Source organism: Rhodnius prolixus, unplaced genomic scaffold (assembly GCF_049639745.1).
Source record: "Rhodnius prolixus isolate KJV_2025 unplaced genomic scaffold, Rpr scaffold_4, whole genome shotgun sequence".
Classification (NCBI taxonomy): Eukaryota; Metazoa; Arthropoda; class Insecta; order Hemiptera; family Reduviidae; genus Rhodnius; species Rhodnius prolixus.
In genome coordinates this window covers 33,674,391-33,695,403 of record NW_027411614.1, presented here as the reverse complement: position 1 = coordinate 33,695,403, position 21,013 = coordinate 33,674,391, and the positions used below count along the sequence as shown (strand labels likewise).

General features: G+C 32.4%; 2 protein-coding genes across 5 annotated transcripts; one reads left to right on the top strand and one right to left on the bottom strand.

Annotated features, from left to right (window-relative positions):
- Positions 1 to 1,102: 1,102 nt before the first annotated feature.
- Positions 1,103 to 6,325, bottom strand: LOC141455426 (uncharacterized). 3 transcript variants are annotated; one of them, XM_074130504.1, is made up of 8 exons: positions 6,220 to 6,325; positions 5,952 to 6,073; positions 5,751 to 5,827; positions 4,903 to 4,984; positions 4,594 to 4,807; positions 2,630 to 2,754; positions 2,163 to 2,380; positions 1,103 to 2,072 (listed from the first exon to the last, which is right to left on the bottom strand). In XM_074130504.1, exons 2-8 carry the CDS (start codon positions 6,012 to 6,014, stop codon positions 1,445 to 1,447), a joined length of 1,407 nt encoding a protein of 468 aa, XP_073986605.1. In that variant the 5' UTR covers positions 6,015 to 6,073; positions 6,220 to 6,325; the 3' UTR covers positions 1,103 to 1,444. The 3 variants fall into 3 exon arrangements, with proteins under 3 accessions (XP_073986605.1, XP_073986606.1, XP_073986607.1); XM_074130505.1 differs by lacking the exon at positions 6,220 to 6,325 and adding an exon at positions 6,186 to 6,210; XM_074130506.1 differs by having other exon boundaries at positions 5,751 to 5,851; positions 5,952 to 6,249.
- Positions 6,326 to 6,687: 362 nt separating this feature from the next.
- On the top strand, positions 6,688 to 21,007 carry Pcif1 (Phosphorylated CTD-interacting factor 1). 2 transcript variants are annotated; one of them, XM_074130494.1, is made up of 12 exons: positions 6,688 to 6,843; positions 7,187 to 7,407; positions 8,414 to 8,569; positions 9,906 to 10,042; positions 11,055 to 11,209; positions 11,396 to 11,627; positions 11,735 to 11,855; positions 12,283 to 12,424; positions 12,521 to 12,696; positions 13,174 to 13,433; positions 13,551 to 13,820; positions 14,960 to 21,007. In XM_074130494.1, exons 2-12 carry the CDS (start codon positions 7,216 to 7,218, stop codon positions 15,237 to 15,239), a joined length of 2,121 nt encoding a protein of 706 aa, XP_073986595.1. In that variant the 5' UTR covers positions 6,688 to 6,843; positions 7,187 to 7,215; the 3' UTR covers positions 15,240 to 21,007. The 2 variants fall into 2 exon arrangements, with proteins under 2 accessions (XP_073986595.1, XP_073986594.1); XM_074130493.1 differs by having other exon boundaries at positions 6,688 to 6,847.
- The last annotated feature ends 6 nt before the right edge of the window (positions 21,008 to 21,013 follow it).

The following is a 21,013-nucleotide window of genomic DNA, read 5'->3' as shown; positions in this document are numbered from 1 at the left end:
TAAAGATTTTTTGTTTACACGAAGTACTTAGTTCCCAATTTCTCTTTAAAAATAATTCGTAATTATTTGTAATAAAATAAAGCAGTGGGCTATAATGATAAACCATTTTCGTAAGTGCTTCACTACATCCATATGCCCCAATTAAATTTCTTAGAGAGGGAACCATATCCCAAATAGGAAGCTTACACTTAATTTGACATGCAAAATTATAATGTATGTAAAGGTGGAAGAGCGAAATTTTCATAACAAAAACAAACTAATAACTAGAATTGTACCACCACATTCTACTTGAATTAATAGACTTTCACTGCATTTCTTCAAAAAAAAATTAAAAGCGACTAGTTGGCAAACTACATTTCATTTATTAGTTAATTTTTCATAAAAATTAATTTAAATGATACAAAACAATTCACAGGTAAAAAAATAGAGTGTAAAATTTGCTTTAGCTTTTTAGCTAAGGGTGGTACCAGTGGCGTACATTCAATGGATGCGAAGTATCTTTTGTATTTTACCATATTAAACTCAATTCATAAATTTATTTAGTCAATATTATTAATTATTTGACAACTAAAATTTATCATAGATTTTAAACTTGCCTGGAAGATAATATAAGTTTTTAAGTTTAAGTTTAAGAACGCCTATGGCTAATATTTTTCAGATGATACGATCGATAATAGAACGAAGACCGTTCTTCATAATGGTCACAATGCCAGCGATAACAGCATCCATCAAATGCACTTAATGGAATTGACGATTTTACGAAATTTGTTGGTGCAGATGCAGTATGATGCCGCGGACAATTTTAAAAAAAGAACTTCTGTCCATAGGCAATAGCTGAGCAAAAGTATTTACATTATCAGAATCAACTCTCTAGGACGAATTAAAATAAAAGATTCTGCAAATTACCTTGAATAAATGAAAGGCTTCATCGTAAATTTTATAAATTGAGATAACATTAGATTTATTTCTCATTAGAGATGCGAACGGCTCCTGATGCGCAGAAATTTGCAATTGTGCCTTGAATTAGTATTTTGTTTTTTATCAGTAACTACTTCTGTTATGCTTGTAAAATTTAGTTGAATATATTTCTGACAAATGAGCGTTTATTTTTTTTTTTTTTTTTGAAGAATATTTTTTATTCTTCAGATTATTTTTTATTTTTTTTTAGAGAAGAATACACAATGGTTTGAAAGTTTTGGTTGTCAAAAGAGTCAGCAGAGTATTCAGCTAAATTACTGTGTTTAAAAACGTGGTGTATCGATTTTTATCTAACAAAAGAACAATATTTTTTTAACCGCTTACCCATTTCACGCCACTGTTTCACACCAACATGAGTTTTATTGTTTAAAAAAGTATAATTAATATTACAGTTCCACTTCAACTGATTCAAATTTAAATAAAGATTAAAATAGAAAAATCCTAAAAGAGAATTACGTTCATGTAATTATTGGGGGGGTGGTTGGTAATTGTAAGGGGGATATTGTTGCTGGGGGGGAGGAGGTCCTGTTGGTGGACCTGGAGGTCGCGGATATTGAGAATATGGAGAAGCTCCGCCACCACTTGGATACTGATATCCACCAGTAGGATAACCTTGGGGAGGATAACCAGGAGAAGCCCCTGGAGGAGGTGGAGGGCCACCAGAAGTTGGAGGAGGATATTGGGTCTGAGTCGATGCTGAAGGAGCATGAGTTGTTTGAGAATAACCTCCAGGCTGAGGACTTGGAGAACTGCCAGTAGACTGTGGGTAACCAGGAGCACCAGCAGGGGCACCAGGGCCTTGGCCAGAACCAGGTCCTGCACTTTGAGGATACTGCTGAGGTGGACCTCCACTAGGACCGCTAGTTCCTGAAGCGTTGCCGCTATTCGCGTTTCCAGCACCTCCACCGCTTTGCCCGCCCGTGCCAGCACCTGGTCCACTGGCACCTCCACTTCCAGCAGTATTATAATTAGGTGCACCGTAATTGGAAGGGTAAGTATTCTGATTATTCTGATTATTTGGTTGAGCACTTCCAGCATATGGTTGTCCTCCATATCCTGCAGGATAGCTGTTAGGCTGCGAATTCACAGGATATCTAAAATAGAAATAATAACCAAGAAAAAATTTAGTTAATTTTAGCTTAGACTGCAGTAAATGAATGTACAAAAGTGTGAGTAATAGATACCCTTGCTGCTGAGGAGGTGTATAAGCTGCGGGTCCTGTTTGTTGAGGTTGGGCATTGTTAGTCGGTGGAGGCCCATATGGTTGCTGTGAATAACCTTGCGGAGGTCCTGGTGGTCCTGGAGGAGGACCTTGATTCGGTGGAGGCGGCCCTCCATAACCAGTATTTCCGCTATTGTATCCCTGCTGTACTTGAGGTTGCCCTCCACTTCCACTATACGCCTTAACAAATTAATCGAATAATAAGGTCTTTTGACGTCAATGATTTTATCTGACACTATACTTGTCTTAAATCAGATCGGTTGCAAACGTTCATCCTTCCTCTGGTTGATTCATTACGTTTGTGCAAATGTGCAGAAATTTGACTTACACTTAAACACATTCTTAATACCACTCAAACAAAGCGTAAAAATCTGATAGTAGAAGTTAAACATACTCAATAAAGCTTGCTACTTGTTACTTTACATTTACCTGTGGCGAAGAAACTTGTGGTTGACTGGGATACTGTGAATTCTGATACGTTTGTTGAGGATTTTGTTGCGGATAGCCTTGAGGAGTTCCTCGGTATTGCTGAGGGCCAGAAGGCATACTTGGACCTAAACATTCAGAACGTTATAAATATAGTTAAGAAATAAGTATTACTTTTGTCTTAAAAATCATTAAAAAAAAAAAATTAAAAGGTAATTCTAAATATAACGTTAAGCAGGGTATTATGTTAAGAAACTATATAGGTAAACTATATAAATTGAACTTTAAGGAAATAGGAGAGATTTTATATCAAATCTTAAGGTGAAATGTTTTAAGGTGATATGTTTTTTTACAAACATCATAATTTATAAAAATTTTCTGTCTTTTTGATGCAAAAGTAAGTTTTATTCACACAAATCTACACACAAAAAATGTGATTTGGTCTGCAGTGCTGGATAATATCGTTGATTTTATCTTTTATAGCACTCGATGTTTTTCATTTTTCCGCTCTGTTTCGAATTTTCATTCCTTATCAGTGGTTGATTCATCAATTTGGTGAAAATCCGAAAAAGGTCAGACTTAAAAAAAAACATTTATCAGATCTACACCCGCTATTGTAAATCCGACTTTTTCCAGTTACGACGTCTTAGCCCTGTGCTTTGAATGACATAAAAATATAAAAAGTTCGAATCGGTTCTGAAAAAAAAAAGACTTTGAAATGCATGAAATTAAAAAGATATTGAGGCTGTACTCTTCGCAGTTTTGAGTTTCATTTACAATGGAGTAAGTAACATAGCATCTGAAAGTACGTGCATTCCGATAAGTTGAACTTTCTAAATTCCAAATCTCATTACAAATTAGGATGCACGAATGTCCTGACGTCACGTTTCGTACTTCATCGTAAACGAAGCCTAACGGAGCACACGGCGTTCATTTAGTAAGCATATCACCGGAAAAGTCCACTTGTGATTTTTCTTGTGGGTCTCCATAACAGTCCGGCTACGTAATTCGGCCGAGAACAATAAATGAATTCGAGTTATTTCAGCTGAAATGTTGCAGAGTAAAAGAGAATCTCTACAGCAGATTGAACGTGTGCAAGGGAGAGGAGATCACATTCTCTGGCCTTCATCAGGAATAACTCGAAGGAAGACTTTTGAAAATGACAGTTGTATCATTAAAATTCAAGTCTTTTTGGTGTATTTATTCTAGGTTTGTGAGATTATCGGAAGTTTCTGGTAGAGTACGCTCTTTTTTTAATAATAGCACGAGGTTACGCGCACTACAACTCCAAAAGATCCTAATGCAGATGCTCATGGTTTCTTTGACCTATTTCTGCAACAACGAACTTATAAGTTCCAGTTTTGTGACACTAGTTTGTACTCCCCCAAAGCACTCAATCCAAAGTTAGCGTATTGGATCCCCACGCGGAGATCCCGGGTTCGAATCCAGCTGCTGGCCCTTAGATTTTCTCTTTCTAGGAGCTTCTTACAACTCACTGTCCGGTGATGGAAAAAGTTGTCTGTATCGAGAGAACACCGTCCGGAGGCCGGAAGTGCACTGGAAAAAGCTCCAGGCGCCAATAACATCAGATGTAGACGCGCCTTAAATCATAAAATATAAATAAATAAAAAAATAATAAGGCCTGTGTTGGTGTGCAACAATAGGGTTCACTGGTCCTACCTAGCAACTCTAGATCACCATAAACATTCTTACAAGTTTGCTCCTAAACTGTGTGAACTAATACTGAGGGAGCTACGAATGTCCTTCATATAGAAACAAATTAAATTTCTAACTTCATATAAATAAAAATTCAAAATAAAACCAATCACATTGTCTTCAGCACAATAAGCATTTTTATAATTAAACGATCATTTAAATCATACATTGAAGACAAAAAATAATTAAATAAAAGCAAACTAAGAGTTAAATAATATTAAAGAACAAAAATAATAAATTTTTTAACTGACGTTGTTGAGGAGGCAATGACTGTTGTGTAGGTGGCAATGGAGGACGATAATTTGGTTGTTGTTGAAAATTTGAATTGGTGGGTATATTCTGCGGATTTTGTGGTGGCATTTCTGGTCCAGGAGGGCAATTAGGTGGTCCTACACCACCATGCATAGGTTGATGATGGCTCGGAGCAGGTGGAGGTGGTGGCGGTGGAGTGACTCCTTGAGGAGGCTACAAACAGCAATAAATTAATCGCAAGCAAGAGCTTATAAAGTAGTTGTCTAGAAATTCACTTAAAAAGTTTTAGTACTGTATATATAACTTACAGGCAAAAGAGCTTGAATATTTTGGCTTGCATCTGCTATTGATGCTAAATAAACCAGATTTCGATGCAATATCTGTTGATACCTAAAATAATAAATATCTTCTAATAAGGAAGAATTATAAAACAAAACTTTAAGTTATTTATTATGAGTGATACCCTAACAAGTTCACTCTGGTAATTTTTCTATTCTAGATGGGTTAGTAAACGAACCCACGTACAACCACATCGAAAACATACAAATTCATGAACGCTTTCCAACGCACTTGATTATAGCATTACTTTGATTGAAACTGACAAATAAAACCACAATTAAATAACTTAGGTTCCCTTGTCAAGTCACCAAAAGGGTTTCAATAATCGTCAAGGACTGAATGGCATAGAAGGAGACGGTAATAATTTTGAATTAGAGGAACTAAGAGAATGGAGTTGACAATTTAAAATTTGAAAGACATGTTCATTTAAATAAAAGTAAACAAATAAATATAGGTAATTTCTAACCATTCTAAAATATGAAATTCTAATTTACAAGCGAGCACTCAGAAACAATCAGCATTCGGAAATTCAGAAAGCTCTTACAAGTAGAATGGTACTAATTATAAATCACCGTAAAAGAATATTTTAAAAACGTTGTTCATTGGAAAATTAGTTAAATGTGCGATTAAAATAAGTTGGATGGTACTCCTACCGAGACCATTTGATGAAGAAAAATTGTTTAAAATTCAATTTTTGCTTCAATTAAATACATCAGCAATGAAAACAGGATTCAAAAAACAAAAAATATGTTAATAATAGGATGTATATTTAAAAATAACAGAGCAACACTGCTCATGAAATTAAATTGAGACTTACTGCATGCACTCCTGAACCTTTCCTTTATTTTGATAATCCTGAATTGTTTGAATTAGTTGACTATTTTCATCTAACATCTACAAAATACCAGTAGAGATCATCTTAAATAAACAAGCTAATATAAATTGGAGAAAGTTAACAATTCTTGCATAGGATGAACTATAAGACTTTTATCATTTTGACATTATCAAATATTATCACCTTCTGTATTTGCTGAGGGGTTGGAGGCTGTCTAGGTCCTCTTTGCATGAAAGCTACAGACATATTACTGGTAGTTTCCACCCAAAAATTAATTTACTTTAAAGAAATAGACACTCAAAACACTAAACAAATGAAAAATAGCTTATAGATTAAAAATAAAATTGCAAATTTAATTTACATTAAGAACAGACATAATATGAATTGTTTAAAAAGTAACACATTTACAACACATACACTAGACGAGTTGATCTAAGCAAAGCGCACTTACCCTACTCCACTCAACCTCTAACTCTTATACGAGCTAAAGCAGTATTTGATAATCGTGCATCTTCTCTAGAATCGAACTTTCTATATCGAAAGTCTTCCCTATTATAAAGCCAATATCGTTGTCACATTATTTTAAAAGGCCAAATTTAACTTAACAATTCATAAAATAAAAATCACAAACATGAAAAACATAATTTACAAATTCCAAACTAAATCAATTGAAGAAATCATCACTTTAATGTTACATACATTGAAGTAGCTTTTAATTCTTGAACTCCTCTCTGATGAGTTCAATATCTTTGAGTCTTTTTTTAAATTTTGGTTCCAGAAAATGTTTTATTTTTCAAAGAGAAGCTGAAACTTAGTGTTGAATTTATAAGTTCTAATTTCCAAATTTATACAACTTACAATGAAGCGTTTCACTTAGAACGATAAACTCCCTCAACGGATTAGAGCGGTACTATAGCAATTGGAGTTAAAATTAGTGTAGCACAGCCAAGCAGAGTGTTCTGTAGAGTCGTGAAAATGGCGTCCACTAAGTTGATCATTGTTATCGTCTGTCGTTACGCACGATAGTTATATATGTAAGAAAAGTACTTTTAATCATCTATAACTGGATCATAATGTAAGTAAGTACTTAATTTTTAAATTTCCAGTTCTTATATCCACATTCGGATTAGATACTTTATTATAATTTTATATTAAGTTATCAATAACTAATAACAAGTCTGATGTGTTTGCTGTCCACTTCATCCTATTAGATCATGCACATATTCCAATTTTATATAAATATTTCAATTTTATATTTAAAGAAAATTCATTCAAAGTAACTTAGAACTCAAGTTTTCAATATGTATTTCATTTGCAGTAATTTTTGTTTACAGTGTAACATTCTGAAATATTTTGGCAGATAACAAACAAATCTATTACAATAAGACATTCTGATTAAACATTTTTTAATTCACCAGATTGCATTCGAAACGAATTGCAAGCAAATATGAGTTGGAATCGAGTTGGTGTCGAAATAAATGGACTTAAGGAAGATATGCCTGGCACTTCTTGGGATGTCCAGCCCCATTTATCGCACGAGGCAATGCCCATTCTAGTACCCACACCGATTAAGCCTCCTTCAGTTCAAATTGAGCACCCTAATGCATTGGTTCATCCCCATCTGGCGCAACCACAACATGTAAGTATTTTGAAAAATGTGATAAAGGTAAGTTAGCGCCTTATTATTAACTTTAAAACTTCTAATAAAGGAAGTGCATAAAGTTTGATGTCATGAACACGAAAACATTTTATCGGCATCATTTATTGTAAGCAGTAAAAAAAATTGAGCGTTAGTTTACATGCAGATTTTGTACAAAGTGAAATTTGAGAAATCAATTGATAATAGAAGGATTAAAAGTGATCAAAATGAAATTTCTTTATATCATCATTATTATTGAACAAAGGGTAGAAACCAGAAAGGCTTATTGTGCCATTTCATTGAAAATGTGGTAGGTAAATACTTCCTCCTAACAGAAGCGGTTGTAGGCGAGTCCTCTAAGCTAAGATATTTTGTGGGACTAGGTTCGGTACTCGGACTAGAGCTTGTATTTTTATTTAACGGTAAATTTATAGAAAATTATGTTGATAGTCACCTCCGTCTTCGACACCTAATTGGTAGTTAGACATTAAGCCCGTAGGAAAAAAATAAGCATTACTTTATTATTAATTTTTTTTTTTACTCACTTCTATCAAGATCCAGGATTCTTCTCACCTGGCTTTGTTGGGATACGGTCTTTTCTGGCAACAGACAGTCAAATATCTTATGCAACCTCGTGGTAGTTACACAGTAAAAAGGATATGAGAAGGCGTTTCCTTCGTCTCCTGGCTGAGTCTTCACAAAGGTTTCCGGAACTGAAACATCTTAAAGAGTTAAAAGAAGTAGAAGAGTTTTAAACATATGTTAAAAACTGGTCGATATGACATTAATTTTAGAGATATTTAATTTAAGCAAATATATTATATCTTCCTAATTAAAAAAATAATTTCTTTGTCGAAGAAAAACTAATAATTATAATTTAAGACATGATTAAATAACGACGTAAATCTTATCTACCAACACTTTTTCTTGAACTCCTCTCTAAATTTTGATAAAATTTATGCACACACTATTTACTGTGGTTTAATTAACATTTATATTCTTTCAGGGTTTGTTAGCTGCAGGCTATATGGGGCCAGAGTTACCTCTCGAAATGATCCAACATGGTTGGAGAAAGTTTTGGAGCAAGAGAGAATCAAGGCCATACTTCTGGAATAAATTGACAGGAGAGTCATTGTGGGAAATGCCAAGTTTGAAGCCCCAGGTATGCAGGCGAGGGTATATCATGAATTATTTTACAAATACACATTTGTGATTATGCAGATTTTCGATTTTTTTTTTTGTTTTCAAAGGAAAGTCATGCTTTACGTTCCTTATCTGGTATTTTACAAATTGTGAAATTATGAGAGATTAATCATATTCTTGAGCAGGTAGTTCGTACTTGATTTATTTGCGCCCAAGAAAACAAACAATACGCTTTTGACAATAACTCACAGCGTAAAGCAAATCAGTCTCCCTTATTTAAAATACATATTTCTTCGGAAATTCATTTTATGAAGTTTTAGTTAAGGAGTCATGGTTATCTCCCTTTCGAAATTGTCATGTCAGTTAATTCTTCAATTCAGAAAAAGTCTCCTGGAAGTCTGAAATAAATGTGTTAGTTAAAATTGAAGACTGCTTAATGTTTTTCTGATTAATTTGATTTCCTTAAATTGAATACTCTTTCTCTCTCCCTTACATTCAGAAGGACTGAGATACAAGTATTTCTAACATTCTTTTGGGGGTTTTAAACAAACTCCTTCAAAGCAACAGCTTATCTCTTCAGGTATTCTAACTGCCTCTTAATATGTATAACATATAAGTGCAATCCAAAAGTTCCTGATCTAATCTTTAACCGAATGAGTAAAATACAAGCAAAGAGCCCCAAAAGTTGCTGGTTTCTACAATCAAAGAAAAGGTTAGACCTTTCTTAATTTTATTACAGTTGAGTTCAATATTTTTAATCGTTCGAGCAGCTTTGATTGCATCCGCTGCAGCGCGCATGTTTATTGTATCACTGACTGGTTTCGTACTTATCGTTCGCATCGCAGGTAGAATCATCTTTTTGTTTTAGAAATTTATTTCTTCACTTTCGCTACCTTCTCGCACTACACTTGCTGACTGAATGAGAGAGGTTATAAGGTGTGTATTTGTGTTATTAAAAAATTGTACTGAATCGTAAAACATTTTGTATAAATAATTAAATAAAAATTAATGAAACCTCGCACATGTTTAAGGGTTTTGTACTTTCATTACATGTGTACTGTTTTAGAATTGTAAAGTTGGAGTTATAGATTATTTTAGAAGGAGGTGCGCGAATTTAGGCAAAAAACACGGAATTATACTTATTTCATTTTTACTTGGAAATAATTATTGGTGAAAAAAATTGAAGAATTTTGAGATTCTAATAATTAAACGTAAGACAAAAATAATAATTATCTACCGACGTATTATTCACAGAATTTAGGATCGCATATCGAAATAAATAAAATGTATTTAAAAATTCCAATTTTAAAATAAATTTTTAAAATTGCGATGCACGCCAATTTATTTTGTTTTAGTTTGATCCAGTTACTGATCCACTTGGTATATGTGGGCCAGGTGCTCCCGGGGCGCAGCCAGGTATGCAGCTTGCTCTTAAAAGGCGTTCTTCCGAGGAATGTGTAGGATCTCCAGCTCCCAAACGAATGGCTCTCTCGTAACTATATTATAATTTATTTATTAAAGAGTTACAGCATGATTTCTCTGTTTAGAATCATTAACATCTATACAGGTTAGGTTACTTGAGCGATGGGAGTATATGTGGTGGGTCCTGTTTTCCTGGTACGGCAGCTAAAAAAAGAATTATTACATGTTAATTTGTAAGTCTATAGGTGAAACCTGTTTGTAAGGACAAGTATCTTTACGATGAGTTCTTTTTGGTCTCAACGCAAATAGAATATGCTAGGCCGTTTTCTCCTTCTCTTGACATAATCTGTTCAGATGCTTCTAGTTTAATTAATTGTCTCGTGTGGAGATGCATCCTGACCATTTCTTACGATTTAGGGGACGTTACCGTACTAGTTAAAGGGCTCCTCACTTAGAGCTGGTTTTGCACAGTTTTTTGCATGGTTTTCTTACTGTGTTTGACCCCTGAAGATATCTTTAGAAGTTTTTCAAGCTCTCTTTCAACTCCTGAAAAGACTTTTGGTAGAAGCTCTTAGTTGTGGGTACCGTGGAAAGTTTCTGGACTGGACCAAGTGCATCCTTTGTTGCACCGGGGAATTAGCAACAGGTTCTTTCTGCAATTATAACTTTCCAATGTCCAGTTGTCTAATGACCAGACAGACTTTATGGTCTGGCCCCGGCCTCTGCTTGTTTCACTAAATGCAGCGAAGTAAGTCCGAATAGCACAATGAATTTAGCACAGTTAAAGGTCTCTGAGAAAGGCATTGGCAGGCATTGACAAAGGCAAAGGCTCTGACAAAAGAACCTGCGTGAGCTAAATTTACCGAAGGTGAAAAGAGTTGTTTTACAAGCGCTCAATGTCATTACTTTTTTTGAACTAATTTACTCACACCCGGAGCTCAACATAACTATTTAGAAAATAATCTTACTTTAGTCTGCCCCTCACCTATTTTTCAATTTCGTACACACTTTTCATGGAAGCTATCTATAGTAGCTAGCAGCTAATAGTGAAATCAATTAAGATTTTTTTTTTTTTCATTTAGTGGGCCTTGGGATCTAGAAGTTGTAACCAATGTTATAATCTACGAGAGAACACCAATGAACATACCACATGCTCACCCTGTAGTGGAACTCTATAGATGCAATTTGGCCAATAAATTGAGGTCCTGTTTTCAAGAACTTTGTCACTCAAGGGAAAGTACGTATTTTAACTGATTCTAAAGCCAAAATTGCAGAAAAAAAAAATATATATATTTTATAATAAATCAAGAATTAAGCACCAAAAAAAAAAATTTATATAAATGTATCCTAAAAGCCTACTGCTTTTGCAATCAGAATTTGTAATGATGAATTAGTAGAATTAATGATGTCTCTTATTCCTCAGGTATAGATGCTCCAAAAGATTCTTTCAATAGGTGGTTAATGGAAAGAAAAGTGATAGATACAGGAACAGATCCTCTTTTACCAAGTTCCTGTAGCCCTGAAATCTCACATTGTATGTATCGAGAAGTCATAAACGACATACCTATTAAACTTGTCAGACCTAAATTTACTGGAGATGCCAGAAAACAGTTGTCAAGATATGCCGAATCAGCTAAAAAACTTATAGAATCTAGGTATAATTTTTTTGTGAGATTTGCAAAGATTTATAAGAATTACATTAAATGATAAGACTTTATTATTATTATTATTTTTTGTAAATTATATATTTTTGTTTTATTAGGAATGCTTCCCCTGAAAGTAGAAAAGTAGTGATGTGGAATGTTGAGGACACATTTAATTGGTTAAGGAGGACTGTAGGAAGTTCGTTTGACGACTTTCAAGACAGGCTTGCACACCTTAGAGTAAATATGTGTTCTTGACAGATTAGAACTAATCATTTATTGATGTCTACAGGCACTCTATTAACTGTTTTGTTAAGACTCATTTAACATTGCTCCTGAAGAAACACGTTCTTACAATTTTTGCACATTTGTCATTTATGAATTCTTGAACAATGTATAAATTAATTCTTTTGCAACATTTTATTCTATAATTTAAAGCGCTATTTAAGATCACCTCTTCAGTTAAAATGCAAAAGAATAAATGTGAACAATAGCTGCAATCTTCTAAGGAGAAAATCTAAAGTAATTAGCTGGACTCGAACAGAGAATTTGCTTGTGTGGGTCCTGAGAAGTAAATACTTTGGCTAATCTCTTCCTTAGAAATGTTTGTAGTTGTTTTATAACTGAATTTGTCAGGAGAATACATTTCTGTTTTTCCTCTCTTTAGGAACAATGCCAGCCACATTTGACAGAAACAGTGAAAGAATCTGTTGAAGGTATATGTTTAAAAATTTACCATCTTTCGTCAGATTACGCAAAAAAAATAAAAGATAAACATTTGGAAATACTCAGAGAACAAGGAGTGCCTGGTAACATTTTATTTTCACTATTAAAAAATGTACAATTTATGTATCCTTAGGAACCTGTGAAGTGTAATATATTGAGCCTTGTGCCTTTTTTTTAAGAGCCAAGTTACCTGAGTGTTGTGACCAACACTAGAAAAGTATGGTGTTATCCAGTACAATTCAGTACACCTTGCCCAAGGTTACCACAAGTAGATTTCCTAACTGATCGAGATCAAACGCATTTAAGGTTTCAAGGAGATACAGTTGCAATTAATACGCAATATCTTCATAAATTGGTTAGTGAATTTATTTTTCAGGTAAAATTGTATTGCTGAAAAAGTTTAAAATATGGTACAAAAAAGTCTATGCATTTAAAGTGAACACTCTAGTTGACTTTTAATAGAAAATAATTTATAATTTGGCTAATCTGCAGAGTAGATCCCGAGGCGTGGCCTAATTTTGAAGGGAAGAACAAAAAGTACCGATTTTTATTTTGTTTTATAAACAAATATTTTTTTCATTGTAAGCGTAACACAAAATGCCCAGTGTTAGTTACTTCGCCATTTAATTTATGACAAGCTTCTGTACCTCCATTTAATTTGTCTATCAGAAAAATTATGTAAATAAGGTCAATTGTTGACATGTTTAACGTAATAGCTAACTATCTATTGAGCTTACTAATCTAATACACACAAAATTAGGCAATGATCAATATATTTTACATAAAAAAGTGGTTACTTTTTTAAATTCTAACTTTAAAAAAAAAATTTTAGGACTTTATGTACAGAATGAGCTGTTTTGATGACAAAAAATTGGAATACTTTTTGACTCGTGTCTGGATGCTTTTAAAAAGATATAATACATATCTTGGAGGTTCACATTCATCCCAGACTTCATTGCCAGTGACTGTACTTGAATGTCTCAATAAAGTATTTGGAGTTACTTTTGAATGTTTTGCATCTCCGCTTAACTGCTACTTTAAGCAGTATTGTTCAGCATTTCCAGATATTGACTCTTACTTTGGATCGAGAGGGTAATAGTAGTACATACTTTTTTTTCTAATTATAATGGTATAGTGATGTGAAGTTTAAGTGAGAAGATTGTTACAAAACGTTTTTTCATGAACTATAACCTTAATATTTTTTGGTAGGCCTATATTGGAACTAAAAGCAGTTTCTGGCTCATTTGCTGCGAATCCACCGTACTCTGAAGAATTAATGGAGGCAGCTGTGAATCATTTTGAAAGACTATTGTCAGAATCACCTGAGCCGCTATCATTTATTGTCTTTATTCCTGAATGGAGGGATCCTACTCCTCAAGCACTGCTGAAGTTAGAAGCGTCTCCTTTTAAAAGGAAACAAGTTGTAGTGCCCAATTATGAGCACGAATATCGGCATGGATTTCAGCATATTCTACCGAAGTTGGTTTTTGCAGTAATTAAATACTTGTATTTAATTCTTAACGTTTTTTATTTAGAAAATAATTTTTTTTTTTTTTTTTTTTTTGCGCATCAACAGCTGAGGTTATTAGCGCCCGGAGCTTTTTCCAGTGCACTGCCGGCCTCCGGACAGTGTTCTCTCGTTACAGACAACACTGTCCATCACCGGACAGTGAGCTGTAAGAAGCTCCTAGGAAGAGAAAATCTAAGGGTCAGCTGCTGGATTCGAACCCGGGACCTCCGCGTGGGAGTCCAGTATGCTAACCGCATAGCTAATCCCTTCCCTTAGAAAATAATTAGTTTAAATTTTGTAATCGTCTACCGTTTAACTTTCTTTTAGTGCTACAAGAAATTGATGTATTACCACTAACTCATTAAATGAGAATGCTAGTGATTAAATAAAATCTGTTTCCGCTGAAAAAGAAGTAAATCACTTAATTTAATTATGTCATTATGACAGTTTCAGTTTTGTCGTCTGAGATTGATTCTATTTTTTTAATGTACTTTAAAAATGTTCACTTTATGGGATCGGTCAGATTTCCCAGAAATCATCGCGACCCAGAATGTATTGAGGTACCCACTACTTAAACTCCATTAATTAGTCTTAAGAATCTGAACTGTTTGAAAACATAAATTTTACTTTTCCGAAGAGCCAAACTTGAGCCGTACCAAACCTTCTTCCTGTCAGAGGCCTCTGTGTTTCCTTAAACTTTCCTTCGACCTGTTATGTTCTCACTCTTTGGCACTGTGCAACAAAAGTTCTGATATTTTATTACTTAATAAAAGGATACTTTTTTTTTTTTTAATTTAAAGCGCGTCAACATCTAAGGTTGTTGGCGATCGGTGCTTTTTTCAGAGCACTGCAGGTCTCCGGAAATTAGACAGTTATTCTAGTCTTAAAATTGAAATTAAGATAGATCCCTTGTATGATTTTTTTTTTTTTTTTCAAAGGATAAATTAGTAGTCACTAAATGTATTAAGAAGAAATACTATAAGCGTATGCGAAACTACTTATTCCTGAAAATATATTGATGTACCAGTCAAATTCTTAATTAAGAAACAGTTTGTAAATGTATTAATCATATTTTGGAAATTCACTTTTTATTACTACATTGTTTCAGGTCTGAACTGAACTTAAGATGTGCACATGGAACCGTAGTAGTTTGGCTTCAGAATAATAACGGTTTTCAACAATGGGGACCGGTTGAAGATCGTGTTGAGGCATTATTAGAATCATTTAGGCCAGGACGAGAACGTGAAAGAGATCGACAAGAGTTATTGTCACCTCAAAGAGCAACAACTGGCGGTGGTCCTGGTGGACAGGATGTACCGCACACACCGACTACTCAGTCGCATGTGATTGTTACAAATCAACCTTCCCAAGAAAAGGTTGTTTCATAATATCAGGTTAGAGTTTTTTTTTATCTTTATGGTACACGTTAAATGAAAAGGGAATATTTGCTGATACCAGTTGTCTTTCCATGCTTTGATTAACCTTCCCTTAGTGAAATGTAGCATTTCTTTTTATAATTTGGAAATGTAACTCATAGAAATTTAACAAAACACAGGTACACATTAAAACGCTGTTTTGTAGAAATTATATTTTCAACAATAATGTAACTATTCAGTTCATTCGTTAATGAGGGAAAATATTCGTCGTAGTTGTAACTGCTATATTGTTTTTAAATGTTGGTTCCCAGTGTTTAAGTTAATGATAAATAGTTGCTTAAGAGAACATAATATCAGATGATTTTCGCAGTGGAAAAAAAAACAAACGGTGCATTTAAGATCAAAAAGCAGAGTGCTAATAGTGGCCAGGATTCATTCTATCAGTAATGAAAATTTTCTGAAAACATGTTCTTATCCCTTCTAGCCTTCTAGTATTCTTTTACATGCCCATGTATTGAATAATTCGAAATACACTAAGAAATAGAATTAGAAAATGTGTTGTGCGTTCCAAAGTCTTAATAATGCCCACCCAATTTTATCAATTGCTCACTTTAAAATTATGCCCGGCATCAGTTAGGATGCACTGGATACTACTATGTTACATGCTGCGAGATCCATTTTTTTATTCTGTCCGAAGGCAAACTTTATCCTAGGACTCTTAATATCTCTACCCTTCAAGAAACCACTTCTGTTGAAATTTGTAAGTTATAGAACTACTTTTCTGGTCAAGAATTCCATATTTTAATCTATTAGATAGGCTATACAACTTTGAAATTTACTGCCTCGCCTTCTTTCTCTCTTTTCGGAACAAGTTCACGTATTCGTTCTTTCTCACATTAACATTACGATATTCTACTGAACGCTTCTACGGCTGCTTAGACAAGAGAACTAAAGTTTGCTGGGGCTTTTGTGGATTGGTACATTCTTTACACCTTCTTGCTAAAGTTGTGGTTATTTTATTTATATGCACAATACCCTAGGTAATCGTCTATATTATCGTTCATCTATCTTCCTTACAAAGAATGTGGCTAAACTCGTCAAGCAAAACAGTTGTGTATCAGCAGATAGGTATTTAAAAAGTCGGGGTCACCCGAAGCATCTATATCCCTAAAAGTGATATTTTCCTAATTTTCCCAATTAGTACAAAGCTCCAAAAAGTTAGTTAGGGGGTTTGCACTCATCTACGTTAAGTTCTTTGTTCAAATCACTATAGGTTTGTAAATCTTTTATTCTCTTACTATAATAATCCCCTTCTATGAAATAAATATTTTCTAGATCACCATTTTACCAGAACTTTTTTGATTCAGAAACCTAATCAGGTATTATTTGAAATCAATATATTTAATGATTTTCTTTTTTAAATTTTACCTTTAACATTCTTAAGGTCCCCTTTTGAATCAATTGGAAAGGGAATGGTCACTTGATAATTATAACATATGTTATATATCATTACTACTCATAAACTTCAGTTTGGTGCTGTCAGAACTTGGCGAAATTCCCTACATTAAAAAAATTAATTCATTCATTCATTAATTAAATAATAATAATTAAAAAAAAGTTCGAAAATCAGCGCAAAACTTGACCAAAGCTAAAAATAAAAAAAATAATCTTATTTTTTAACTGTAAATACAATTTAATTAATATTTACTGGTTTTGTGCCATAAAGGAATTAACAGTTTCATGTAATTGTGGACCAGTTAAAAAAAATTTGTTAGATTTTATTTCTTTGTAAGCATTTACGCTTACTCTGTAGTTCGATTAATTTGTAGTTAATTGTATTTAATTTAGTATATATTTTAATTTTGATTAAATATTTTAAGTATATATATTTTAAGAATATATACATACATACTTATATCTACAATTGAGTAGATAAAATCTGTTAATAACTTTAATTTAAATAAATTATGAAATTAAAATTTATTTTTGTACTAAGACTGAAAATAAAATTTAAACAAGTTTTCATTACACTTTAATTTGTCTTTCGGAAACTAAATTGTTTAAAAAATTTAAAAATATGTACTTAGAGATTAGTAAAATAGTTTTTCAAGAATATAAGAGCCTAATTAGATTTGTATTGTTTTGAATAATATTTGATCTCTAATATATTCGAAAAAAGTTTATTTAGTGAGTGATTATTGAAATAGTTCAGCACAAAATATAATTTTTGTAAGTTTACAGAAGTCCAATGAATATTTGAAGTGAAAAGTAAGCAATTATTATTTATGTAAAATAGTTTATTCAGGCTTGAAATACTAAAATTAAAAGTTAAAGGGAAAAGAAAGTGGAGGAATTTTTGAAGTTCATAGTTATTGTATATAGAGTAACATTATTATATAAAATTAAATAAATGAATAAATATATATATTTAAATAAAAACTAAAATATAGGTTGTGCAATTATTTTATAAATAATGACTTAAGTTTTATATTAACAAAACATATAAGTTCAAGGATTGTACACTTCCCGTTTTTAAGTGTAAATATTTAAAGTTTAAAAAGATAAAAAAAATATATATATGTTAAAGTGATTGATTGATATTTATGTTTAAATATAATAATATCTATTTAAATGAACAGATAACTGCTAATATTGTTTTTTATTTGGAAAAGTAATATAATATTTATTAATCATAGATAGAAACACAATGAAATTTGTAATATGTCACATACAGATAATGTTTAAAGTCAAAGGTTGTAAATAAATATATAAAATCCAGCAATTAAAGGACAGTTAAAGGCAAAATTTTTATTTGGCAGTAGTAAAATAGAAATAAATTTGTAGACAAAAAGTAGTTTGTTTTTTTTGCCTAATAAATGTAGTCACAGTTTGAAGTTGAATTCAGGTGTCTCTAGTAACTTTGGTTTATATTAAGTGTAGATAAGTTCGCTTATTCATTCAGTGTATAAACGTTTTACACATTATTTACTTTTTTTATGATTGGAAATTATTCACCGACTAAGAGATCCCGGATACTCCTCAACAACTCAGCTCTCTATGCTCCCAAACCTCCCCTCTCACTCATTGCTCTTGCTTTGCTTTGTTTCATGCCTCCAACCAGTACTATTCTGTGGCTGCCTCGTTCTCTTCTTTTAAAGAGGTAAAGTTATGAATTCTCAAGAGTCGAATTAGGTGATGATTCGATTTTAACTTGTTACTCTGGATTGTGTAAAAAATGTTCCTTCCACTCTCCACTCATCCTTCTTCCTCCTAATTTAGGGATTACTGAATTCACTGGATTCTGGATATACCATAACTGCATTCAAAAAAAAATATTACCAAAGCAAGTAAACAGTTTTCGGCTCTTCTTTATAAAAGTACTGGTTTCTGCTGCTTATTCGGTTGCCTTAAATTATGTCAATTTACACATCTTTTTTTTTTCATTATTCACTTTTCAACAATGCCTCTTGATCTAGTCGCTAGAGAAAAACCAATTAAGCTGTAGAGTTCTTGACGTATACTTTTTTGCTGCAGCGTGTATTCAGTTTTATTTTTGTTAATGCGCGATTCCCAACTAGAAAACTCATTTTCAATTTCCTTAGTGTACTTTTATTTATATGGCTTATATTTTCAGCATTTGACACGACAGAAAACATATCCCCCAACTCGTACACTCAATTTGGAGATGAGTAGCGTTTATCCTCTAAGAACTTGCTTTACAGAGAAGTTAAAGGGCGCCATAAGTATCAACCTTGCTTCAGTCGTTTGTTTATTTAGAAATTTGGGAGGTTTTGTATCTTTCTTTACCGTACAATCTAAGTTTTTTTTTTTTTTTGTTGAATTAAATTGATTTAATGAGATTCTTTTTAAATTCTACAAATTATCTTCAGAAAGCTTCAGAAAGATCGCAAAATCGGATCTTAGGCTAATCTTTAAATTAACTAAATTGAAATTATTTTTCAGCTATAAAATTCTTCCTTTAAGAAGATAAATTTTAAGGTAAATTTACCTTTTCGAAGATAAGCAAAGAGGAACAAATTGTAAAGAGAGTTGAGCGGTGTTCTTAAAGCTTTAAAAGATTATACATTGGTTAAGGAATTGAACGTTTTGATCACATTGGGCACAAAATTTCTGAGATCTAACTCAGATGCTTGGAAATCCATAAAACTCCTCTACGCTTTCCCTCGTACGTTTTCTTATTTTGCTACTTTGCATCTCCGATAACAGACAAAGACAAAGTCGTCCATGTATTAACTGTTGAGCCATATTTTGATCCGTTTTAATTGTTGAGATTTAAACGTCTAGGTAATATTAAAGCTGTCCCGATGGTTCATTCTTGCAGCTCCACCGCATCTCTTTGCTAGCAAAGGAATTGATCATTTCAATTGACGTTGGACCTAGGAATTATTTACATGTTAATTAAACATCATTTATATGTGCCTTTATTTAAAAAACTACTTTTTCTGTGTAATTTTTTATCATCATTTTTTTATGTTATACTTACTAAGAAACTAACATTAACCACTTAAAAACAGTCTCGACATAAATTGATTATGTCTTGAAAAAAATATATAGCCAATAGAATATTAACACTATGTTTAAGTCGCCCAGGTTTACAATACATAGGTTGTTTTAATGTTAAATGTAATTTGTATGTAGCAGAGTGAATTCCAAATGATGTTATTCTATATCTTTTTATTTGTTAACTGTTTCTCACCACTAGACTAGGGTGTGCATATTTCCTCACGTCCCAATCGGGACACAATTAAAAAAAATTAGTTTATTTTGCCAAAATTTTCTGTTTTTATTTAATTAAAAATGGCAATCGCAAAGGTATAATAAAACATTAATAAGAATATATATTTTTTTATTATGAAGAATAGTAAAGGAATTTAAATAGATAATAATGTTTGCAAAAAATTTTTTATTTTTCATGGTATTTTATTTTTATTCGTATATCACTGTCAAATTAAAAGACTATAACATTGATTTTTGTGTTCCCGAGGTTCGCAAAACAGGAACATTTAACTGTACCGAAAGAATTTGTTGGGACACCGGGACGTAGGCTACTTAGACGGTACTTTTAAGAATTCATTAAACTTTATTCATTAAAATGTAATAACATTTCATTTTATACAAGCACCAATAATAACCAATCAAAGGAAATAATAAAACATAATCTAGAGTTTATTTTGTTTCAGTTTTGTTCCGATTTACCAATGTACGTAATTTTTTTTTTAAACTGCACTAATTTATTCACCAACTTGGATTAAAATATGTCAGAAATAAAAAAATGGAGTAGTGTTCATTTTATCTTTTAATGCAATGTTTTTTTAATAAATACTTCTCTTTCTCTTCAGTTGATTCAGCAAATTCCATCAGCCAGTTCTTCAAATTGCGTAAAGGTATATGTAAATTAAAACAAAAAATAATAAATACAATGAACGCTTAATTTCAAATGTAAGTGAAGTAGGTTTAATAAGCTTACTTAAGTGCATTGGTTAACATTCCGATTTAGTCGCTAAACATAAATGAAAGTTTTTTCAAACGTTGTATATTATTATTTCTTTTAAGGAGCTTATTATTTGCTTGTTCTTTCTGTTCTTGATGTACCAAAACAAAAATATTAAGTTTATAGTAGAAGTAGAATTGAATATTGTTCTATTAAAAAAAAAGAAAAAAAAGTGTATTTATAAAGCTAACAGTTGAAAATAATGTTAACATGTTTTTTCTTTTTGTAAATATTTTGAAGAAAAATAGAAACTTTTATTCCAGACTGACATCTA

Excerpts from the sequence above, each read along its gene's own strand:
- Pcif1 (XM_074130494.1), top strand. The coding sequence starts at position 7,216 with ATGAGTTGGAATCGAGTTGGTGTCGAAATAAATGGACTTAAGGAAGAT. Across the intron at positions 12,425-12,520 it reads CAGAGAACAAGGAGTGCCTG|AGCCAAGTTACCTGAGTGTT; the intron begins GTAACATTTTAT and ends CTTTTTTTTAAG. Across the intron at positions 12,697-13,173 it reads CGCAATATCTTCATAAATTG|GACTTTATGTACAGAATGAG; the intron begins GTTAGTGAATTT and ends AAAAAATTTTAG.
- LOC141455426 (XM_074130504.1), bottom strand. The coding sequence starts at position 6,014 with ATGTCTGTAGCTTTCATGCAAAGAGGACCTAGACAGCCTCCAACCCCT. Across the intron at positions 5,828-5,951 it reads CCCCTCAGCAAATACAGAAG|ATGTTAGATGAAAATAGTCA; the intron begins GTGATAATATTT and ends GGTATTTTGTAG. Across the intron at positions 2,381-2,629 it reads CACAAGTTTCTTCGCCACAG|GCGTATAGTGGAAGTGGAGG; the intron begins GTAAATGTAAAG and ends TAATTTGTTAAG.